Genomic DNA, 20,449 nt, shown 5'->3' with positions numbered 1-20,449 from the left:
AGCCAGCAAGGCTGACGACAGAGCAGAGAAGGGAAAGTTGCAGGCTGCAGGCCCTGGAGACTCATTCCAAAGTAGAACAGTGTAAGAGAGAAGGAAACTCGCTCTCCAGAGACCCTAAGTCATGTTGGGAAGAAGAGCTGAGAGGTTAGGACGGCCCAGATGAAGCCTCACTAAACCTGGAGCTATACACTTAGATGCCTGCTAGGGAAACATAGGTGAGTGAAATAGACCCTGGGTTACACAGAAGAGGCAAAAATATATCAGGCTAGCTTGGGAGTAAATAGCAATCTGTGTGGCATGTCAGTGTCAGGGCTATGGCATGGAGTGATGGAATCTGGCACCTGGAGAATGCATTTCCTCTGTCAGGGAAACACCAGGAATGCAGGAATTAAGTGTTCCTGGGTCTTGCAATATTTAAGAAAAGCTGGAAGTTAGGATTTTATGTGAAATCATCCAATTTTAAAGTATGGACTATTTATTAATTTTTTTAAAACATTGTGTGTGTTCTTCTCTCTGGGTCCCAACTGTCTCACAGTCTACTTGATTTGAATAAACATCTGAGCTATACTCAGAAACATGTTTGCACAGCCCCTTGAAGTATATGCATGTCTAGCCTTAGCCCCAAATAAACTGATGTGTGCCCACACAGCTGTAAAGATATAGATAAGCATGTATCTGTGTGTACCTATGGGTACAGACAGATGTGCATTTATAAGCAGATATATGGACTGAAATTGGAATTCTTCAGAGCATGCAAGATGCTCTTAGAAGCCAAAGCTGCAGTTGTGGTTGAATGTGGGGTTTGTTCAGTGGTAAGTAAATGCCTTTAGTCCTTACTGTTGCACAGCCTGCCTTGGCTCTGGGGCAGTCATAGGGATGGAGAGCCAGAGGGCCAGAGGAATGGTTGGATGGATGGGGCCAATCCTAAGACGGGGCCACCCTTAAGTGCTGCAGGGGTCAGTTTCCTCCTGGATGTGAATTCAGAGGTGCTGGTGGCCCACTGTGAAGGCATTTCGTCTGTCATCTTCTCTACATCTTGTAGCTCTCTAGGAAGCTACATTAGGAAGCTGTTGGTGTTTACACCAGGGAAAAGCATTGAAGTGGGCATTTGGAGGCTGTACTTCTCAGTGGCTGTGTGACTTGACTTTGGGCATTCACAACCTTTGTGGGCCTCAGTTTCTTCATTGAAAATGCAGGGGATTGAGATAGAAGATCTAAGATCCTTTCTCTTCTAAGAACCTCAGTCTTGGGAAGATTGTTGGATATCTTCATTTTTTAGGCACAGATGTGCACATATTCTTAAAATGGACAGGGGATTTAGTTAGCAACTCTTTGGCAGGAAAAAGGGTGAGAAGCTAAATCAGCTACATAACAAAATGACCACAATGCTAGTGATCATTATTTCAATACTGAACATCAGCTGAATATTAGGCCCAATACAAAACATGGAATCCAATACTTGCCTTCACCAAGAGTGCTACAAAGTGACTTCACTGATCTGTAAACTCACCTTATGTTAAAGCAAGTTGTCCATCTTTGAATGTGTGGCTGTTTCTTCTCGTGCTTGTGTTGTTTTCTTTTTCAAAATTGAAGTAAATTCACACAGAGAAATGAACAGATCTTAAGTGTACAGTTTGAAAAGTTGTAATAGCTGAATAAACCCATATAACCCACACTCCTATCAAGATATATTTCTTTCACTCTGGAAAGTTCTCTTATGCTTTCCCAGTCATCCCTGCCCCCAAACCCCTCTAAGGCAAGCCCTGCTTTGATTTCTATCACTGTAGATTAGTTTTGCCTGTTTTAGAATTTAATATAATTGGAATCATATTCTTTTGTTTGGGACTTTTTTTTCACTCAGCATAATAACTTTGAGGCTCATCCATGTTTTGCTGTGTTTCATTCTTTTTTATTTTTGCTGAATAATGTTCTAGTGTATGAATATACCACAATTTGTTATCCATTCTCCCGGTGGACAGACATTTGGGTTGCATCGTTTTTGGCATGAAAATAAAGATGTTAAGAACATTCTGGTTCAAATCTTTTTGTGGACGTATGTTTTCATTTATTTGGGGTAAAAATCTGGGAGTAGAATTGCTGGGCCATACAGTTAAGTGTAAATCTACATTTATATGGAACTACCAGACCAGTTTTCAAGAGTGATTTGTACCATTTTAAACTTCTACCAGCAGTGAGAGTAGCGGTTGCTTCTGGCTGTTATCTTAACTAGTAACTTCCCTCATAGTACTTGATACTTGTAACTTTCCGAGTTGAAGACCTATTGTTCGCAGGTCCAGACCTTCCCTGCCGCCACCACTATTTCTTGCCATAGCTTATACGTTTCATGAATCCTAATTTTTTTGATTGTTACTAGATTTGAGGTTATCGTTTGGCTGTGAGATCTCTATCTTGCCGATTCAGCTATCAACTTAGATTTTTCTAAATTGGTATCTTACGCATTAATTGCACCCAACTTACCACCGTGGCTGACTGTTTTTTTCCAAGTTAAGTCATGTACACAAATTTCTGAGGCAAAAACCTCTTTGGACCCAATGTGGCTTTTCATTGTCTTCTTGCTCTGTTGTTGCTTTGGAACGATGCCGTAGTTGCTAGAGAAGTAGAGAAATTGTTTAAAACCCTGGCAACTGGATCATGTTAAATGAAGAGACAATCACTCCACACTACCTCAGACTTTAAAAAGCAAGAGAAAGTGAGACAGTGAAAGCAAGAAAGTAAAAGGCACACATTTTAGTAATCTCAGTTTTGTTTTTGTTTTTGTTTTTGTCTTTTTTTTGCGGTACACGGGCCTCTCACTGTTGTGGCCTCTCCCGTTGCGGAGCACAGGCTCCAGACGCGCAGGCTCAGCGGCCATGGCTCACAGGCCCAGCCATTCCGCGGCACGTGGAATCTTCCCGGACCGGGGCACGAACCCGTGTCCCCTGCATCGGCAGGCGGACTCTCAACCACTGCGCCACCAGGGAAGCCCAATCTCAGTATTTTTATGCTCTTGATGTTTAGTTTGCCATGAGAACATGTGTTTAGGGAGGAATTTTTGAGCTGTCCTGGCCAGAGATACTTGCATCTGCTTAGCTTGTTCAATGAGAAATGTTGTCAGATTGCTTGATACTTACGGAAAACATCATGGAGTTTTAAAAAATGTGCGTACCAACTACAGGAGGCTTTTGATATGTATGTAGCCATGTAAGTTTCCCTCCTGTGCAAGATCTTCCCTCGTCAGAGCTCCTGGAGGGCGTAGTAATGCTCCCCACTCAGGGGTTGGGCTTTAAAGTAAGCCTTTATCGCCCAGCCATGAATTAAGAAGGAAGTGCAGAGGGTTCTCTCCTTAGGCGGTAGGTGCGCTCGCACACGTTAGTCTAACAGCAGGATTGTCTATCCCCGAGCCTCTCAGGGAAGCCAACACAGTGGATGATAATCACTGTTGTAGTCACGAATCACCCAAACACACAAACAGGTCAAATTATGTTTTCTCTGTTTGAAAAGGTAGATATATAATACATTTTGAAAAATTTCAATGAAAATTGTTAAAGTTTAAAAATTCCTCTATTTAAAGAGCTAAGCCTCCATTTCCCAGGAAGCCCACTCACGTGGGTTGGTTGAAGGAGGTGGGCCCTCCCTGTCCCCTGTGCCTCCGCGGGCTTTGTGGCTTTTACACGTGACCTGCCATGTGGCTCTTCATCCTCACTGTTCTCTCCCTGTCAGGATGACAACTGGGGGGAGACCACCACGGCCATCACAGGCACTTCGGAGCATAGCATCTCGCAGGAGGACATCGCCCGCATCACCAAGGACATGGAGGACAGCGTGGGGCTGGACTGCAGACGCTACCTGGGCCTCACCGTTGCCACGGTGCTCGGACTCCTGGTCTTCCTCACCCCCATTGCCTTCATCCTGCTGCCCCCCATCCTGTGGCGGGAGGAGCTGGAGCCTTGTGGCACCATCTGCGAGGGACTCTTCATCTCCATGGCATTCAAGCTCCTGATTCTGCTCATTGGGACCTGGGCTCTGTTTTTCCGCAAGCAGAGAGCCGACGTGCCGCGGATCTTCGTGTTCCGTGCACTCTTGTTGGTCCTCATCTTTCTCTTCGTGGTCTCCTATTGGCTTTTTTACGGGGTCCGCATTTTGGACTCTCGGGACCGAAATTACCAGGGCATCGTGCAATACGCCGTCTCCCTCGTGGACGCCCTCCTCTTCATCCACTACCTGGCCGTTGTCCTGCTGGAGCTCAGACAGCTGCAGCCCATGTTCACGCTGCAGGTGGTCCGCTCCACTGATGGCGAGTCCCGCTTCTACAGCTTTGGACACCTGAGGTGAGGGGGATCGTCTCGGGGCAGAAGGACCACTGATGTCTTGCTAGAAGACAGCTAGTCTTCAACAAGTGAGGGGTGACGGCAGGTGCCAAGAGCCAGGACCGGGCTCTGAGTCTTTTTTTCAGGTTTTGGGAGGGGTGTGTGTGTGTGTGTGTGTGTGTGTGTGTGTGTGTGTGTGTGTGTGTGTGTGTGTGTGTGGCTGTGTGTGTGTGTGGCTGTGTGTATGGCAGGGTGGAGGTGGGGTTGTTCATGTGCATTGACTTTCCTGATTTTTAGATGGGGTGGCACAGGTACTGGCTCTCTTCCAGCTTGGAGTTTTGTTGGGCCTATTTCCAGAGTTGTTGGCAGCTCTTAAAAATGATGGAGAAAGGAAGCCTTAGTGATGGCTGCTGACCTTGCCCCGGAAATTGGCCTGTGAACGATAGAGTCATCAGCAGTTCCATTTTGTTCATAATGGTACATCTGGTTTACCCCATTGTCCCAGTGGAATTATTAATCATTCCTTTTCTCCCCACTCTCAGAAGTGTCCTGGTTTGGGCAATAACTTACATGGTCACCTTAGTGATCCTCCAGTAAAGACTCAAAGTACAAATTTGGAAGAGTTGAGTGTTTTAAAAATGTATGCGCGTGAGAAGAAGTTAGAAATACATTAAGATGTCATATTTTAAATCTGTGCATAAAATCAATTATTTTGTGGTTAACTAAAAGAGTGATCATCATTATTTATTTTATTTTGTTTTTATGTACCCCGAGGTAAGCACTTTGTATAGATTGTCTTCACAGAACTCTTTGGTGTGGGTACTATTAATCCCTATATTACAGATGAAGAGATGGGGGTTTAGGGAATTTAAGTAATTGATACAAAAGAACATGACTAGCTTTGTTCAGGATCCACTAGACGCCATGAAGCCAGACCTAAGTTAATGCCCCCATTATGGCATCTCTCACTTGGTGTCATTGGCCTATTTTTCTGTGTTTTCTTCCACAAACTGTGGGCTCCCTGAGGACAGGTGCTGTGTCTTACTCTTCTTTGCATCTTCAGTGCCTGGCCTAGAGCATAGCACATGGTTGGCACTCAGATGGTTACCGGATGAGAGAATGACCTGGGATGTGTGACACTGTCCTCTCCTAGGGCTCTCCTCCCTCCTCTGCATCAACATGTATGTCGACGTGTGTAACCTGCTTGGCGTATGGTAAGCACTTTGTTGGTTGTAGCTATTACTGCTGTGATACTGCAAAGCAGCCAAGATGGCAAGGGCACCTTAGTGGAGATCAGAACAGTGGGCTTTGTCATATTTTTGGCTGGGGCCCGGGGAGGTGACCCAACCCCGGTTTGGAGTCAGTGATACTGCCGAACCATCTCGGTGTTGGCACGAATCTTCTTTCATTCTTCTGGCTCAGATGTACCGCCTGAGGACTGGGTGGTTTAGCATTCAAGGCCTGTGCCACTTTGACCGATCCTTGGAGGGAATCGGCATCTGATTCACAGGCTCTACGCAGCAAAATCAGATGTATTGAGTCCTTTGCAGATGCCAGAGGGGCTGTGAAGGCAAGTAAGTCTCTGCTGCTTATTCATCTCAGGCAGCTTTCTTTCCCCATATTTTACATGGGAGAATGACCAGCAGACTTGTATTAAACGTCTGCTGCGTACAGAGCCCGGACCTGGGGGCTCCACTGACACAGGGTGGCTGCCTCCAAAGCTGTATCCCGGAACTCCTGGGAGGGGGACCAGTGCCACACTGAGCAGTGCACAGTTGCAGACACTGGCCTTGGAATGGGCGACGGGAACACAGGAGGATGGGGTGGACTTCAGGCAGTGACGGAGATAAAGCCCGGCCACACATCTATCTCAGGATTGGACAGGTTTTGCTGAAGGTCAGGAGGGTGGAGAGAAATCCAGCTCTGGTCACAGAGAGATGAGTGACACTTGGGACTCTGTAAATGTAAGTAGTTAACACACTGGCCCGTAGCGAGGCCTGCCGTGGTTTTGTGTTTTGGCTCAGCTCTAGTTGTGTGGATCCCACCTGCAGAGGTGGAAAAGGGAAGGGAGTCTTCCCACTTTAGGTAGTCCAGGCAGTGGGGCTGACTCCCTCCGTGGGCTCCCGTGTCCCTCCTCCCTCTAGGACTGCTTGCTCTGCGTGCTGGATCAGGGTGGAGGTGGGGAGGGGACACACAAAACAGCCCCAGGGCAGTGTGCCACGGTATGTTCAGAAAATTGTGGGTCGTCCCGGTTCCTCACCACATGGCTGCGCCAGCCAGACGTAGACCTGGGCAGGAGACGCAGGGCCCACAGTGCTGTGTGGCCCAGGGCTTGCCGCGGACCTCTCGGGGTTGTCCTCACCGTGACCAAACAGCTGCCTAGTCCTTAACTTGCTATCCCTGAAGCCACTCACCCTAGCTCCCCAGGGAGACGGAAGGCGGCCCAGGGGTGGCCCCATATCTTCCAGCCCCTCTGCAGGACCATTTGTTCTCCTCCTCTCCTGCCTTCATAAGGCCCCTCTTGCCCCTCACATGGAGACCCTGGTTGTGGGGTGGAAAGATGGCCAGGGAAGGAGAGGTGTCCTTACTCCCAGAGCCCTCGGGCAGGGCCAGCCACCCATGCGACAGCCAGGCTGCGAGACCTGGGGCGGGCTCGGGATCCATCTCTCCCTGCTGGCCCCTGTGGGCCTGTCACCCGCCGAGCCTTGGGCTAAATCTGGTCTAAATCCATCGGTGGCTGGAAGAGTCACTGGATCAGAAATAGAACTTCTAAGCCCTTTTGTAAAGTGTCGAAACAGGAGGGAAGGGGGAATTGGAATAGACACAAAGCAGGTCCCGGGGATCAGAATAGCAGGTCATCCCCAGACCCTCCCAGAATCAGGCCAGTCTACTCTCCCGTTATGTAAGGCCCTCCCCGGAGCAGCGGCCTACTGGGCTGAGATGCAGAGCGATGGTGAGTTCTTTTGTTGTTTTGTTTTCAAAGGTGATTTTATAAAGTCAACTGAGCTATTTTTGAGAATAGTCAGAAAAATATCTATTCTTTAGTGTCTTAAAATATGTTTCTCCTTAGCTCTCATAAAAGGTACTTGCAGGAACCTTGCTTGTTGGCAGGAACGGGAGTTTGGGCTTATTTGAAAACTTTCAGAAATGTAAAAGGTTCCAGTTGTACAAAGTGAGACCCCAAAGGAGATTAAGATACATCCTAACCTTTGCCCAGTGCCGTAGGGATTACCAGGGCTCCTTAGGGATGTCTCCCTTTCCCCTCCTCGCTGCTGTCAGGGGTGGGGGCAGGTGCTGTAGTGGTGTCGCCCCTTTACCACTGAGGGCCCCGAGCCATGGGTTCAGGGACCTGCTTGAGACCGCAAGGAACCAGCGCCTTCCTGTGCATCACGCCCCGTCCCCGTGTTCTCCACAGCATCCTGGGGTCTTGGCACATTGGGTTCGTCATTCTCCACACATACCTCACGTGTCACTTTTCTTGGCCGAGTTCTCGCAATGAGTTGCTAACTTTTCCAGGATTTCACCAAGCACTAGGTTTTGATCTGACTGTATCTGGGGAGAAACCCAGAAGAAAAAAGAGACTTAAAATGACATTTAATGATCCTCATTAATGATTTCTCAGTTTTGAAATCTTTAAATGTAAATCCTGTAAATATTGGAGCATAGCAGCCAGCGTAATTGACTGACTGAATCCAAGATGCAGAGCAAAGCAACAACAATGGAAACCTTACCAGTTAACACTGACATAGACCTTAACGTGTGCCAGGCACCTTCTACGCGCTTAACATATAACTCATTGAATCATCACGGCAATCCTGTGAGGTAGGCACTGTTACCCTCATTTTCAGGTGAGGAAACTGAGGCTTGGAGGAGTTATGTAGGTTGTCTATGGCCACACAGTTTGTAATTGTGGGAGCCAGGATCTGAGCCCAGGCTGGTTCCAGAATGATCTTAACCGTTTCACCATGGCGCCCCTGAACAGATGTGTTCATGTTCATATCACTGCTTTAAGAATGCATGAGTGGACTTGTAAGCATTTTTTGAGCGCTTACCATGAACCAGGCTGGGTGCTAGATATTTTTGTACACCTTATTCTATCTCATTTAAATCATAGCTTCAGGGCTGGAAAGGAGGGTGTGAAGAGGATTGTCAGAGATGGCTGGCACCCACTCTACGGTCGTTCCTTAGCTCCATTGGTTCTTTTATTCAGTTGCTCAGCAAACAAAGCCTCTGCCTTATAACCACAGTAGTAAGTAGGTTTGAACCTTTGTCTGGTCAAACTTTTTTTTTCTTAGTTTATTTTTGGCTGCGTTGGGTCTTCATTGCTGCCCGCGGGCTTTCTCTAGTTGCGGCGAGCGGGGGCTAGTCTTTGTTGCAGTGCAGGGGCTTCCTGTTGTGGTGGCTCCTCTTGTGGAGCACGGGCCCTAGGCACACAGGCTTCAGTAGTTGTGGCGCGCGGGCTCAGTAGTTGTGGCTCGCGGGCTCTAGAGCGCAGGCTCAGTAGTTGTGGCGCACGGGCTGAGTTGCTCTGTGGCATGTGGGATCTTCCCGGACCAGAGCTCGAACCCGTGTCCCCTGCATTGGCAGGCAGATTCTTAACCACTGTGCCACCAGGGAAGTCCCCTGGTCAAACATTTTTAACTTTCTGTTTGTCACATGTCCTGAAGAATAGCAGTCCCCAACCTTTTTGGCACCAGGGACCGGTTTCATGGAAGACAATTTTTCCACGGATGTGAGCAGTGGTGGGGGTGGGGGGGGGGGTCAGGAGGTAATGCGAGCGATGGGGAGCGGCAGATGAAGCTTTGCTCGTTCGTCCGCTGCTCACCTCCTGCTGTGCGGCCCGGTTCCTAACAGGCCGAGGACCGCTACTGGTCCGTGGCCGGGGGGTTGGGGCCCCCTGCCGAAGAAGACCTCTTTTAACTATGGCTGTTAAAACCACCCAAAACTTAGTAGTTAGGGCAACATTATTATCATTTCTCATAGTTCTGTGGGCTGGGCTCAGCTGGGAGGCTCTTTGGCTGGTCTGGCCAGTGGTCCCGGTGCAGTCATGTGGTGAATCCGCTGGGATTTCGCTGCTTTCTTGTCCAAGGTATTCTGTGGTTCTCTCCTTCCCCAGAGGGCCTTCCCTCTGGGGGAGTAGTGTCTTCATTAGTGTAGCTAGACAACTTCTCAGGGCTCCTAAGAACACACAAGCAGAGCTCTCTAAGCTCTCTTTTAAGGCTTAGGCCTGGAACTCGCCCAGTACTACTTGCACTGCATCCTCTTCTAAGAGCAAATCAGAGCCCCAGCCCAGATTTAAGGGGCAAAGACTGCACCAGGTGGGGGATATTGGAAGCATTGGTTCATTGGGGTTCACTGTGTGGCAGCCTCCCACAACAGCCTCAGGCCCTCATTCTCAGAGCCTGCATATATTCTTATAGCTCTAAAAAATTTAATTATTGACTTTGAGGTCTCCAAGAGTCCAGAAGTAACATAAGTCAGGGAAATAGCTGCTATAAGGAGGTACATGAACATCAATGGAGGGTGATAGCTGGTAGTCATCAGCAAGGACAGAAACCACAAAAGCAGATTTAACTCTCATCTCAGTCCTCTGGGAAACTTGTCTATTCACAGTGACCCATTCTGTAAGATATTCATATTGCCGAAGCTCCACTGTACCTAATTCAGCCAGCAGGTTTTTTAACTCAATGCTTCATGCATTGAGACTAAAAGTATCTTACAAATTGGCATTGACTGTGGACCATTTAATCAAAGTTCTGATTACTGATCACAGAACCAACCATGCTTTAGAAGAAATGATTCTTAGATTGCTTTTCAAACAGTGGAAATTTATGATCATGTATGATTGTAGCATTGTGTTGAAAAGGAGCTAATACAGACTGAATGTGTTCCTTGAAAAATTCATAGCTAGAAATGAGGAAACAAGGAACATGTTATTGGATGATGGAGAAAAGGTGACCTTTATAATAAAATGGCAAAGAACTTGGTGGGATTATGTTTTGCAGGAAGGACATGAATTTTGAGGGAACCAGAGGTGGAATGTTACCCCCAAATTCATTGGTTGAAGCTCTAAACCCCAGTGTGGCGATGTTTGGATATAGGACCTCTAAAGAAGTAATTAAGGTTAAGGGAGTTCATAGATCTTCTAAAATTAGTGGTCTTAGAAGGAGAGACACCAGAGAGCTTGCCTGCACGCTCTCTCCCCTGGTGCACACGCACTGGGGAAATACCATGTGAGGGCACAGTGAGAAGGCAGCCGTCTGCAAGCCAGGGAGAGAGTCCTCAGCAGAAACTGAGTTGGCCAGACCTTGAGCTTGGACTTCTAGGCTCCAGAACTGTAGGAAAAGTCACTTCTGTTGTTTAAACCCCTCAGTCTCTGGTATTTTGTTATGGCAGCCCGAGCTAAGACAGGAACGTTAGGCACCCTGGTGACCTTTGACCCTAAAGCCCCAGGAAACCACGGATCAATGAGCAGAGCTTAACCCCATGAAACAGAGCTCCTATTGTCCTCTCTCCAGCTCTCGCCTGCCTCTTCCCAGCTTGAGTGGGGGCCTTGTTTCTCTCGATGGCACTTTGGTTTTCTAGTTAGAAGTGAGAAAAGGAGAGTCTCCTGGGGAGGTTAAGGTTACTCCAGTAACGCCAGGATATATCCAGCTCCACTGGAAATCTTGCGTCTGTGATTCTGGGTCAAATGATATCAAAGCTGGTGATTACCCCACTGATCAGGCTTGGCTGTCACGCTGGGCTGTGGGCCCCTCCCTCCCACGTTCAAGACCGGCACCAACTGTCGCGGGAGGGCCTGACTCCATCGCCTGTGAAGTGAGGGCGTGTTTTAAAATGACCGCCAAAGGTCTTGGTTCATGTTTTTTATGATCATGGTTTCCCATGCAGTCTCAGTTTTGGAAATGTGTCTTCTTGCGTAGCTGCTTTTCAGTAAAGATATTAGCAGTCCCCACCCCCACTCCCTAAGGAAACAAAGGATGAAAATGAGTAAGAGCTAAAGAGTAGCGTGTGCAGAGTTTTGCTCAGGCTCTGCTCTCCTGTGGGAGAATTTCGAAGGCGGGCTCAGAGCTGCCGTTTGTGGTTTGGCCCCGTGGTGCCTGTTAAAAGTGGCTTTAATGAGAGTGGAAGGTGCCGGACACTGCGGGCCTGTGTTTGCTCAGCTGCCTACTGGCAGCAGCCACAGCTGGGAAGGCTGCCCTTGCACGGCGTCTGCCCACAGATCCTCTCTCCGAGGCGGAGAGTACGGGACGGAGCCCTGGACGTGAACCTGGTTTCCATGGTGCCGTCCCCACACCCCCGCCCCTGGCGGCGGGTGGTGGATCCGCACTGGAGTGGTGTGTGGTCTGTTTTCCCAAGGACTCGCCCCTCGGCCTGCCTGGCTTTCTGCACGCTCCCGCATGGATTGATGGGTGTGATTTGGTTCAGTGTGTGTGGTACACTAACACTCAAGAGGGCAAGTGAACAGGGTCCCCTTTCCCTGTCCTGCCCCTTATTGGCCTCGCTTGGTCTCTGTGAGCAGAGATCCGTTGGCTAGACTGGTTGCCCTTGGCCTCCAGACCTCTCCATTTGGGTGCCTGCCGTTCCTCCCAGGGCCAGAGGTACCGGTGTCAAGAGAAGGTGAGGCTGGATAAGAGCAGGCCAGCCGAGCATCTTGGGTGGGCCTGGGGCTGCTCTTGGTCCTGATCTAAATCTGCTTTTCAAGGCACCCAGAACAGGTGGTCGTCTTTGATGTTTACCTGGTGTGATTTAGCTCAGTGATTTAAAGCTTGGAAGGCCGATTTCCCATTGCAGGCATGGCAGGTGCAGCCCAGGTTGGATCCTGTGGGAGGGGCCTGTGCCCTGGCCTGGAAGTGGGCTGCGAGCTCTCTGGGGAGATGTGGCCATAGCCAAACCTGCCACTTGAGGGGAAGCACATCTCGTAGGTCCTCCCAGCGCAAGGGGTCTGCCAGCATCTTTCTGTTATGGGACAGCCAGCTATGAGTGGATCATCCCCTAGGTGAGGGCTTTCTCATCAGTGTCGTCAGCACGCTCAGAACCACCCGGTGGTCTCTCCGTGTTGCAGCCTAGAGGAATGACACACCTCTCGTTGTTCAGTTGCTGCGACCAGGAGGACCAGGGCGTTGTATGTAGCTGTTGGCCACTTCTGTGCTCACAGACTCCTGGTGCTGGCAACGTGGTCTCCTCCCAGTGTGACTTTGCTTGTTTTATTAGAGAGGGTGTTTCCCAGGTTACACTTTCTTAGCAGGAACTTAAAGCGGGACACCAAAGGGCTTGGAGAAGTACCCTGTGTGCCCCGCCAGACAGCACATTTCACCTCCTTCCCCCATAGGACTATGCGGCTTCTGGTCTCTGTTTGCTGTCTTTCAATGGGGATCCCCTGCAGCACTTGTCTGCAGCTGGTGTTCAAAGCCTCGTCCAGGGACACCTGCCAGTTTTCGAATCTCGATTCAGAGAACTTGGTCGCTGAAGCTGAGGAGCCGGCACACCTGGGTCCCTGGAGAATCCATGTGGCCTGGAGAAGGGCCTCCATGGGCCTCCCCAGCAGGACAGGGACGCTGGCCACTGTCCCCTCTCAGGATGGGCCTCGCATCTCAAGATCTCAGGCAGCCACGTGTGTCCCCTCCCCCGCCCCGGTCTGTCAGGAGAAGGTCCCAGAACATCCTGCCGTTCTCCCAGATCTTCCTGCATCCTAACCAGACCTGTCAGTAAACAGGAGCTGATTCCAGTTTTTGCCACTCCCTGACCTCAGGTTCCCAGGTGATCACTGCCTGTTATCTGTGCAGGACTTGTGTAAGCTACTGCCCCCAACGCAGCTGTGAGACAAACATTTTGATTGAAGGACAGGAGGGCCAGGACGTATGAACACTCGTGTGTCCGGTTCTCAGCAGAGGAGGTGGCAGCAACGTTCAGAGGCTAATTATATGTGCATCTCTGGGACTCACACGAATGTTACTGCAAATGCTCCTGACTCTTGGTCACAAAGTCAGTTTATCTCCAAGTCCAGGGAGCAGTGAAGCCCACACATTCAGGAAGATGTAACCCTTGTTGACTCTCCTGGGGAGAAGTAGCAGTCAGGTGAAACCGAGGGCATCAAGCTCTCTCCCAGGGTGGGAATTTTCCCAAGAAGCTGAGTCAACTTTCATTTTGGATCCTGCATTTTCAAGTTGTCTCAAAGACCTGGGTTCCAGCCTAAAATTCACCTACTGGGTAGGCATGCCTTAAAGAGCAAGAGATGCGGTGGCCGTGGTACCCAGGCTCCTTTACGGCCGTTGTCCTCTGGGTCTTCTCAGCTGGCTCACCCTCTCTGCTACCCCCCATGCCCCCACCGACCTTTCCCTCCCTCGTCCTCTCTCCTCACCCTCTCCCCTTTGCCATTCATGCAGCGCCTCGGCCACCTAACCTTAGCTCAGCCTTGCCCTCTACCTGCCTCCATCCTGCTTTCCCTAAATACAAGTGTATTCTCTTCCTGCAGCTGCTGGCAAAGGACCACAAACTGAGTGACTTGAACCAATTTTCTGAGTTTTGAAGGTTAGAAGTCTGAAATCTAGGGCTTCCCTGGTGGTGCAGTGGTTGAGAGTCCACCTGCCGATGCAGGGGACACGGGTTCGTGCCCCGGTCCAGGAAGATCCCTCATGCCGCAGAGCAGCTGGGTCCGTGAGCCATGGCCGCTGAGCCTGCGCATCCGGAGCCTGTGCTCCGCAACGGGAGAGGCCGCAACAGCGAGAGGCCCGCGTACCGCAAAGAAGTCTGAAATCTAGGTGTTGGCAGGGCCGTGTTCCCTCTGCACCAGGGAAGAGCCCTCCCTTGCTCCTCCTTGCTTCTGGCCACTGCCTGCAATCCTTGGGGCTCCTTGGGTTGTAGCTGCATCCCTCCAGTCTCAGCTCCATCATCACACGGCCTTCTCTGTGTGTCCTATTTTCTTCTTATATAGACACCAGTATGACCTTATCTTACTAACTAATTGTAATTACATCTGCAAAGACCAATAAGGTCACATTCGGAGTTTCTGGGTAGATGCAGATTTTGGGGAGATGCTCTTCAACCCACCCCATCAGGGTTCTCAGAGCTGTCCTGGACTCAGGACTGTGACCCCATTGCTCTTGTTATAGCCGTTTAGGTAGATTGTTGAACACCAGCCTGTGTCTGCCTACGTTGCTTCCTCTGCCTGGAATTGGCTTTATAGGCTGTCGTCCACATGGTGTGACCATCATTCATCTTTTGAGACTCAGCTTTGCCTCCACTTTGGATCTTCACCTGAAACTCCCCACCCCCACTCACATGCTCTGTCTTGGCCCCCAGGTCACTCAGCTGTACTTCCCTGTTTGGGTGGTTGTCACCGACGGGAGTCTGAGCCCCTTGAGGTGTCATGCACATCCATCCCAGCACTTGAGACTTAGCAGGACTTAGCGGGTGCTCCTAATTCCTACTTGCCTTTGGATGGAGTGGTCAAGGCTGGTCATTAGAATCTTTCTGAATGTTGGCATCCTTAGTTGACTGACAGGATAATGAACACTAACCCTGAAGGGGGGCCTTTGCAGATTTCATCCTGTGACCAGCACACGGTCTCTCCAGAGCTTTCCTGTCAGCACATACCCAGGCCGTCAGAATAAAGGCGGCTAGCTAGTGTTTATGTGGGGCTTTGATATGTAGGAAATGCTCGCTCATTTTTCACACAGTGGGAAAGCTGTTTTTGTTGACAGAGCTCAAGGGCTCAATTAACATTTGAAAAGAAGTGGCTAAAACCTGAACAAGGCTTCCCCACCTGGCCCTATCTCACCTTTTCTCCCTGCTCTGGGAGAACTTAAAGCTGCGGAATGTGAGGCCTCTGACTGGGTGAGCTCTTCCAGCCTTAATATTTCTGATTTTAATAGCATGTGCTTAGCTTAATTGCAGAAGCCACAATCAGATCCGAGGAAAATGAATGAATAGGAAATAAACAACTCTGTATGGGGGGGCGGGGTGGTGTGCACATACTTTTTTAGGCCTCGGGGCCCTTATCTGCAAAATAGGAAGGTTAAAAGGGAGGAGGTTTATGTCCACAGTTGTTTTCTTCAAGTATATGATGGGCTTTCACAAGAAAGAGGGGCTTGGGTGCGGAAGGAAGCTGTGGGTGGACCAATGGGTAGAACTGAAAATAAGGTCATTTCAGTACAAAGTGAGAGCATATTTTCTTTTCAAGCAGAGGCTGAATGTTTTCTGATTTAATATAAGTGGAGGGACTTCCCTGGTGGCACAGCGGTTAAGAATCCGCCTGCCGATGCAGGGGACTCAGGTTCGAGCCCTGGTCCGGGAAGATCCCACATGCCACGGGGCAGCCAAGCCCGTGTGCCACAACTACTGAGCCTGCGCTCTAGAGCCCGCAAGCCACAACTACTGAGCCTGTGTGCCACAACGACTGAAGCCCACACGCCTAGAGCCCATGCTCTGCAACAAGAGAAGCCACCCAGTGAGAAGCCTGCACATCGCAACGAAGAGTAGCCCCTGCTTGCCGCAACCAGAGAAGAGCCCGTGCGCAGCAACAAAGACCCAACACAGCCAAAAATAAAATAAATTAATTTAAAAAAATACATATATATATATATATATATATATATATATATATATATATATGTGGAGATTGGGTCATGCTTTTATGTCCAGGAACTGTGTGAATATCTTAGCCAACAACCAACCCCATCCCTTGCTACAAAATGCTCAGACTCGTTAGTAATATGATACTATTTTATATTTGTATAATCCTGTAAGTTTATAAATGTTTTCGCCGGCAGTATTTCATTTGCTCTTCTCGACAACCAAATGCAGTAGTTGGTATTCCCTCTCTATCATCAGCCAAGAGACAGGGCCCAGAAAGGGGAAGTAACTTATATGGTTTACAGAGTAGCAGGAATCCAGGCCTTCTGACTCCAAGGCAGTGCTTTTTCTACTTTTTGTACCACAGGTGCCTCTCGGTAGCTACAGGTTTGATTTTTCAGGAGGCTGAGAGTTGGCAGCAAATACTGCATAAAAACAGAGAGTAGCATGACTTTATGGTCTAAGTCCCAAAGGAAAGCAATGGTCCTGGCTCACTTCCTGTAGTAGTGCCCTCGTGGTAGCCCTTGGTGGGGAAGGCAGTACAGGTACACATAGGGGACAGATTGGCCTCCCCAACAAACACAGATGCGTAAGCTCACGGTGCTACCATTCATAAGCCATTTGCTTTGGGTCAGGCACTTTAAAATATATTACCTCCTTTAATCTTTAACAAAAACCTAAACCAGGCAGGCAGCTTCTCCTTGGGAAATAGGAAAGTGGAGGGTGGATTCCTGAGTCTCCAGTATTTTTCCTGGCCTCAGTGCCAACTGTTGAAGTCTCAGAAAGTCATTGAGTTTGGAATTGTCCCCATTAACATTTAAGCTCATGAGACAACTACCACGGGTGACTCCAGACCTCAGCCCAAACCTGTATATTTGGGTCTTGCAGTCTGTCACTAGATTTTCTGACCAGCTACCTGCACCGGGCTGGCCCAAGTCACTTCATTAACCTTTTAGTAATACATTTATACAGTTGACTCTTTTGAAGCCCACTTACCGTGTTATAGCAGGATTTTCTGTGTTGTTATATTCTCATCTTACAGATGAAGAATCTGAGCTTTGGAGAAGTGAGTTAACTCGTTCAAGGTCAGAGAATAAATGGAAGAGTCAAGGGTCATGCTCTCTGAGCCCTGAGCCTGCACCATTTACAGCGTGCATCCTAAACCCACAGTCAGAGAGAGTGGAGAGGCTGTGGGGGTACAGATACGTAGGGCATTAGTTTGGTTTTGTTTTTCAGAATTTATTTTTCAAAGACATGTCTTTCAGAGTTTTATGAACTAAAATTTGAACTGTGTTCAGAGGTGCTTCTCTCCAAATGTGTTTTAGAAATGTAGCACGAGGGTGAGCCCTCGCCTCCATTGCCATGGTAGTTTTGTATGACAGTTGTCACTGACCCTGGAAGATGTTTTGTAGCTGATTAGACATAGCATTTCACATTGCACCCTCTTTGTCCTGAAAAGAAAATAGACCAGTAAGGCAACGTGGTCAAGGGTGAGTTTCAGATTCAGCCGTGGCTGTTGAATTCCCTCAGACATTTGTGCTGATCCATTGCTGCCCTGTCTCATCCACGAGCTCAAGTTTGGACCAAGTAGAGTTGAGGGGGTTACTTTCCCACTGGGAACAGCATCAACTTCTTCTGGTCCTGATCATGGCTAGTCCATCATCCATGTTGTCCTTTTCTAGGCATATCTGGGATTCCTATACTTGTGTTTTTATGTGCAGGTCTCAAGTGAATTTCTGTTATGAGCTATGCGTATCCATGCGCTGTTTTCCACAAATATATGTGGTCTGTGAAAAGGGGCATTTCCCTGGGAGGGTGTAATTATTGAGCTCAGAGTTCCGTATCTTGGGAAAGTGCTCCTTTCATGGGTTTTTGGTGTGGCCGTGTCCACAATCAGTCTGGACATCAGGCTCCGCCTGCCTGTATACCGGGTTTCTGCATGAGGATCATTTAGTCAGGTTACTGTCTTTTGTCTATGACTGTGGTAGTCATAAGAGAGGCAGCAAATTTCTCACCAGCTCAGTTGTTCTTGCCTCCCTCCTTCCCCAGAGGCAGTCTGGTCCGGAGACTGAGGCTAGTTGAAGGGTTTGCTTTTGTTCATCTCTGAGGCCCCTGTGCCTCTGAAACTCCATGGTTTTATGAAATACATGCTCAGAACTGATCCTATACCTGTGGCAATTACTAGGGTTTCCTAAATGTGCAGGTTGAGCCAACAAGTACCGTGCACCATGGGGAAGCCACCGCAGGCGTCCCTGTGCATGGGGGACTTTCCCGGGGCTTGTTAGAGAGCGAGCCTTGCCCGTGTGACTCCCCTGACAGGTCAGTGGGGACCGGAGGGTTGGAAAAGGCTTCCTGAAAGAAATCAGCCCTGCTTTGGCCCTGTGAGATGCCATATTTGGAAGATGCCAAGGAGCAGAGGCAGGGGGCTTCTGAACCCCAACACTGGCTGAGGACAGGGGTGCTCCTGCATCCTGGCATTGTGGAGCCATAACTTAGGCTGATGCTAGGGTGCCCTGCAGGGTGGTGTCCCCTCAGTAGATGCCAAATGATATAGTAGTTGTAGATTTCTTTTCTCCTGAAGTTATCTAACAAACTCAGCCAGTCCAGAGCATGAATCAGGAGCCAGAACAGAAATGAGAAAGCCCTTAGACTTGGGATTGAAATCAACATCGGACTGCCGTACTGGAGTGGATATCACTTAGCCCGAGCAGAGCGCCTCACTCCGGTGCCGCAAAGCCCATTTTCTCTATACCAAGGTTGAAGATGTACAAGAACAGAGGATCATTGCCTGAGGCAGCTAGGTTGACAGCAGCTAGGAATGACTTCGGTAGCCAGTAGTGAGAGAGAACATGGTGAAGAATGAGAAGAAACGGCTGTGAGTACTCAAGGTGACTGCAGCATGGGCACCAGGAGGAGCCCCGGCCTCCTAAGGGCTCTGACACTCCCCTCTGATACATACGAAGCACAGCCCAGTACCTAATTGGGGCTGGTGATCACCCTGACTCACCAACAAGACTTACATCATATATTACAGTCTGCTCTCTTCAAAAAGGTGAAGAGGGATTTCCCTGGTGGCGCAGTGGTTGAGAGTCCGCCTGCCGATGCAGGGGACACGGGTTCGTGCCCCGGTCTGGGAGGATCCCACGTGCCGCGGAGCGGCTGGGCCCGTGAGCCATGGCCGCTGAGCCTGCGCGTCCGGAGCCTGTGCTCCGCAACGGGAGAGGCCACAGCAGTGAGAGGCCCGCGTACTGCAAAAACTTTTTTTTTTTTTTTTTTTTTAGCTCCTGTGTTAGCTTGTCAGCCTGTGGAGGCGGGCAGGTCCACAGCTGATTCTGGGGCTTTCTGGTGCCTCTCTGTTGAGATGGGGCTGAAGGAAGAAAACATCACCCGAGCCCTGCCCCTTGTTTGGTTTTCTGAGCAAAGGCTCCCGAGCCTGGGGAGGCTCCTGTCCAGTCCTTGAGCCCTCCCCAGGCCGCCCAGGGCTCTGGCGTAATGCTGACTGTGGACTTGCCCAGTTTGGAGAGCAAGGCTCCTGCCAGAGCTGGGTGTGGACAGACACCCCTTCTCTGGGCAGCATGGTGGCTTTGGGGGTAGAGAGGTTGGGAAACAGGGCCGCCAGGCTCCGGTCCAGCCGTTCCCTCTCTGTCTTGCAGGCCCCGGCTGAGGTAGTGTGGTGCCCTGGGCCCCTCCTTGCGGGCTGGCTGAACAGAAAAGCCAAAACCCACAACCACAAGAGGGTTTGCTTTGAAGATGGGCCTGAGCATAACCTCTGAGTTGCCTTTTTAAGTTTTAAATCTTGATCAGGGAAATACTTCTCTGCTGGAATCCAGGCCCCTTGAGATGTGTCCATGTCAGCACAGGAGCCTGGGATGAAGTAGCCTGCGTGCGGCAAGTCTGTGCTCATGAACAGACCTCCTTCTGTGTAGAGGGGCTTCTCATCTCCAAGAAGCCCAGAGACTTTGGAAAAGCAGTGCCTGGGCAGGCGGGTGGAGGTGCGTAGGAGGGAGTGTTCGTGTGTGATCAGCGAGCAGCAGGCAGAGGCCACCGTCAGCCTCAGGTGGAGAAGCAGCACGTGCCCCGCCCGTGGGAGAATGTCACGGACACAGGGACAGAGCCGAGGCTGGCCATGCTGAGCCGGGGATCCGCCGGGCAGGGTGTTTGAAAGCCAAGAGGACTTCTTCACAAAGATCTATGAGACACAGACCTCAACTCAAGGGCCACTTCACTTCCTCAGGAAGTTGCTTTTATGCCTACCCAAGTCCTAGGTGCTTAGAAGCCCTCCTCTGTGCTTCCTCAGCCCCTGTGTATTCCAGTTCGTGGTCACAGAGCTTCTGTTCCACATAACGCCGGCAAGGAGAAGCTCCTCCCACCCTATCTTTGCATTCCCAGAGCTTGGCTGACATAGGTTCTTAAATATGAGAGTGGTGATTGGGCGACTGGAAGACTAAATGACTAGGGCTTTTGAATGTGGATTTGCTCTTAGGAATCTTATACTTCTGTTATTGGAAGTTGGTCTTCCCAGATTTCCCCAGCCCTGCATGAGTGTGCATATCTAGGTTGATACTAAG

At 49.6% G+C, this 20,449-nt stretch overlaps 1 protein-coding gene across 2 annotated transcripts in view; it reads left to right on the top strand.

Moving 5' to 3' along the window:
* Window positions 1-20,449, top strand: part of VANGL1 (VANGL planar cell polarity protein 1) — a 53,840-nt gene that overhangs the window by 17,571 nt on the left and 15,820 nt on the right. Inside the window, exons 3-5 of one of the 2 annotated variants that reach the window (XM_089917317.1) lie at window positions 3,721-4,325; window positions 10,521-10,644; window positions 17,475-17,482. In XM_089917317.1, the coding sequence (XP_089773443.1) occupies window positions 3,721-4,325; window positions 10,521-10,644; window positions 17,475-17,482 (737 nt within the window). Of the gene's footprint in view, window positions 1-3,720; window positions 4,329-10,520; window positions 10,645-17,474; window positions 17,483-20,449 lie in introns of both variants that reach the window. The other variant, XM_022583988.2, reaches the window with a different exon arrangement.

Source organism: Delphinapterus leucas, chromosome 1 (genome assembly GCF_059928025.1).
Source record: "Delphinapterus leucas isolate spDelLeu-1000000601 "Yukka" chromosome 1, BTC_Dleu_Yukka2, whole genome shotgun sequence".
Lineage (NCBI taxonomy): Eukaryota > Metazoa > Chordata > Mammalia > Artiodactyla > Monodontidae > Delphinapterus > Delphinapterus leucas.
The sequence above is the reverse complement of the archived record's forward strand: the minus strand, read 5'-3'. Positions and strand labels throughout refer to the sequence as shown.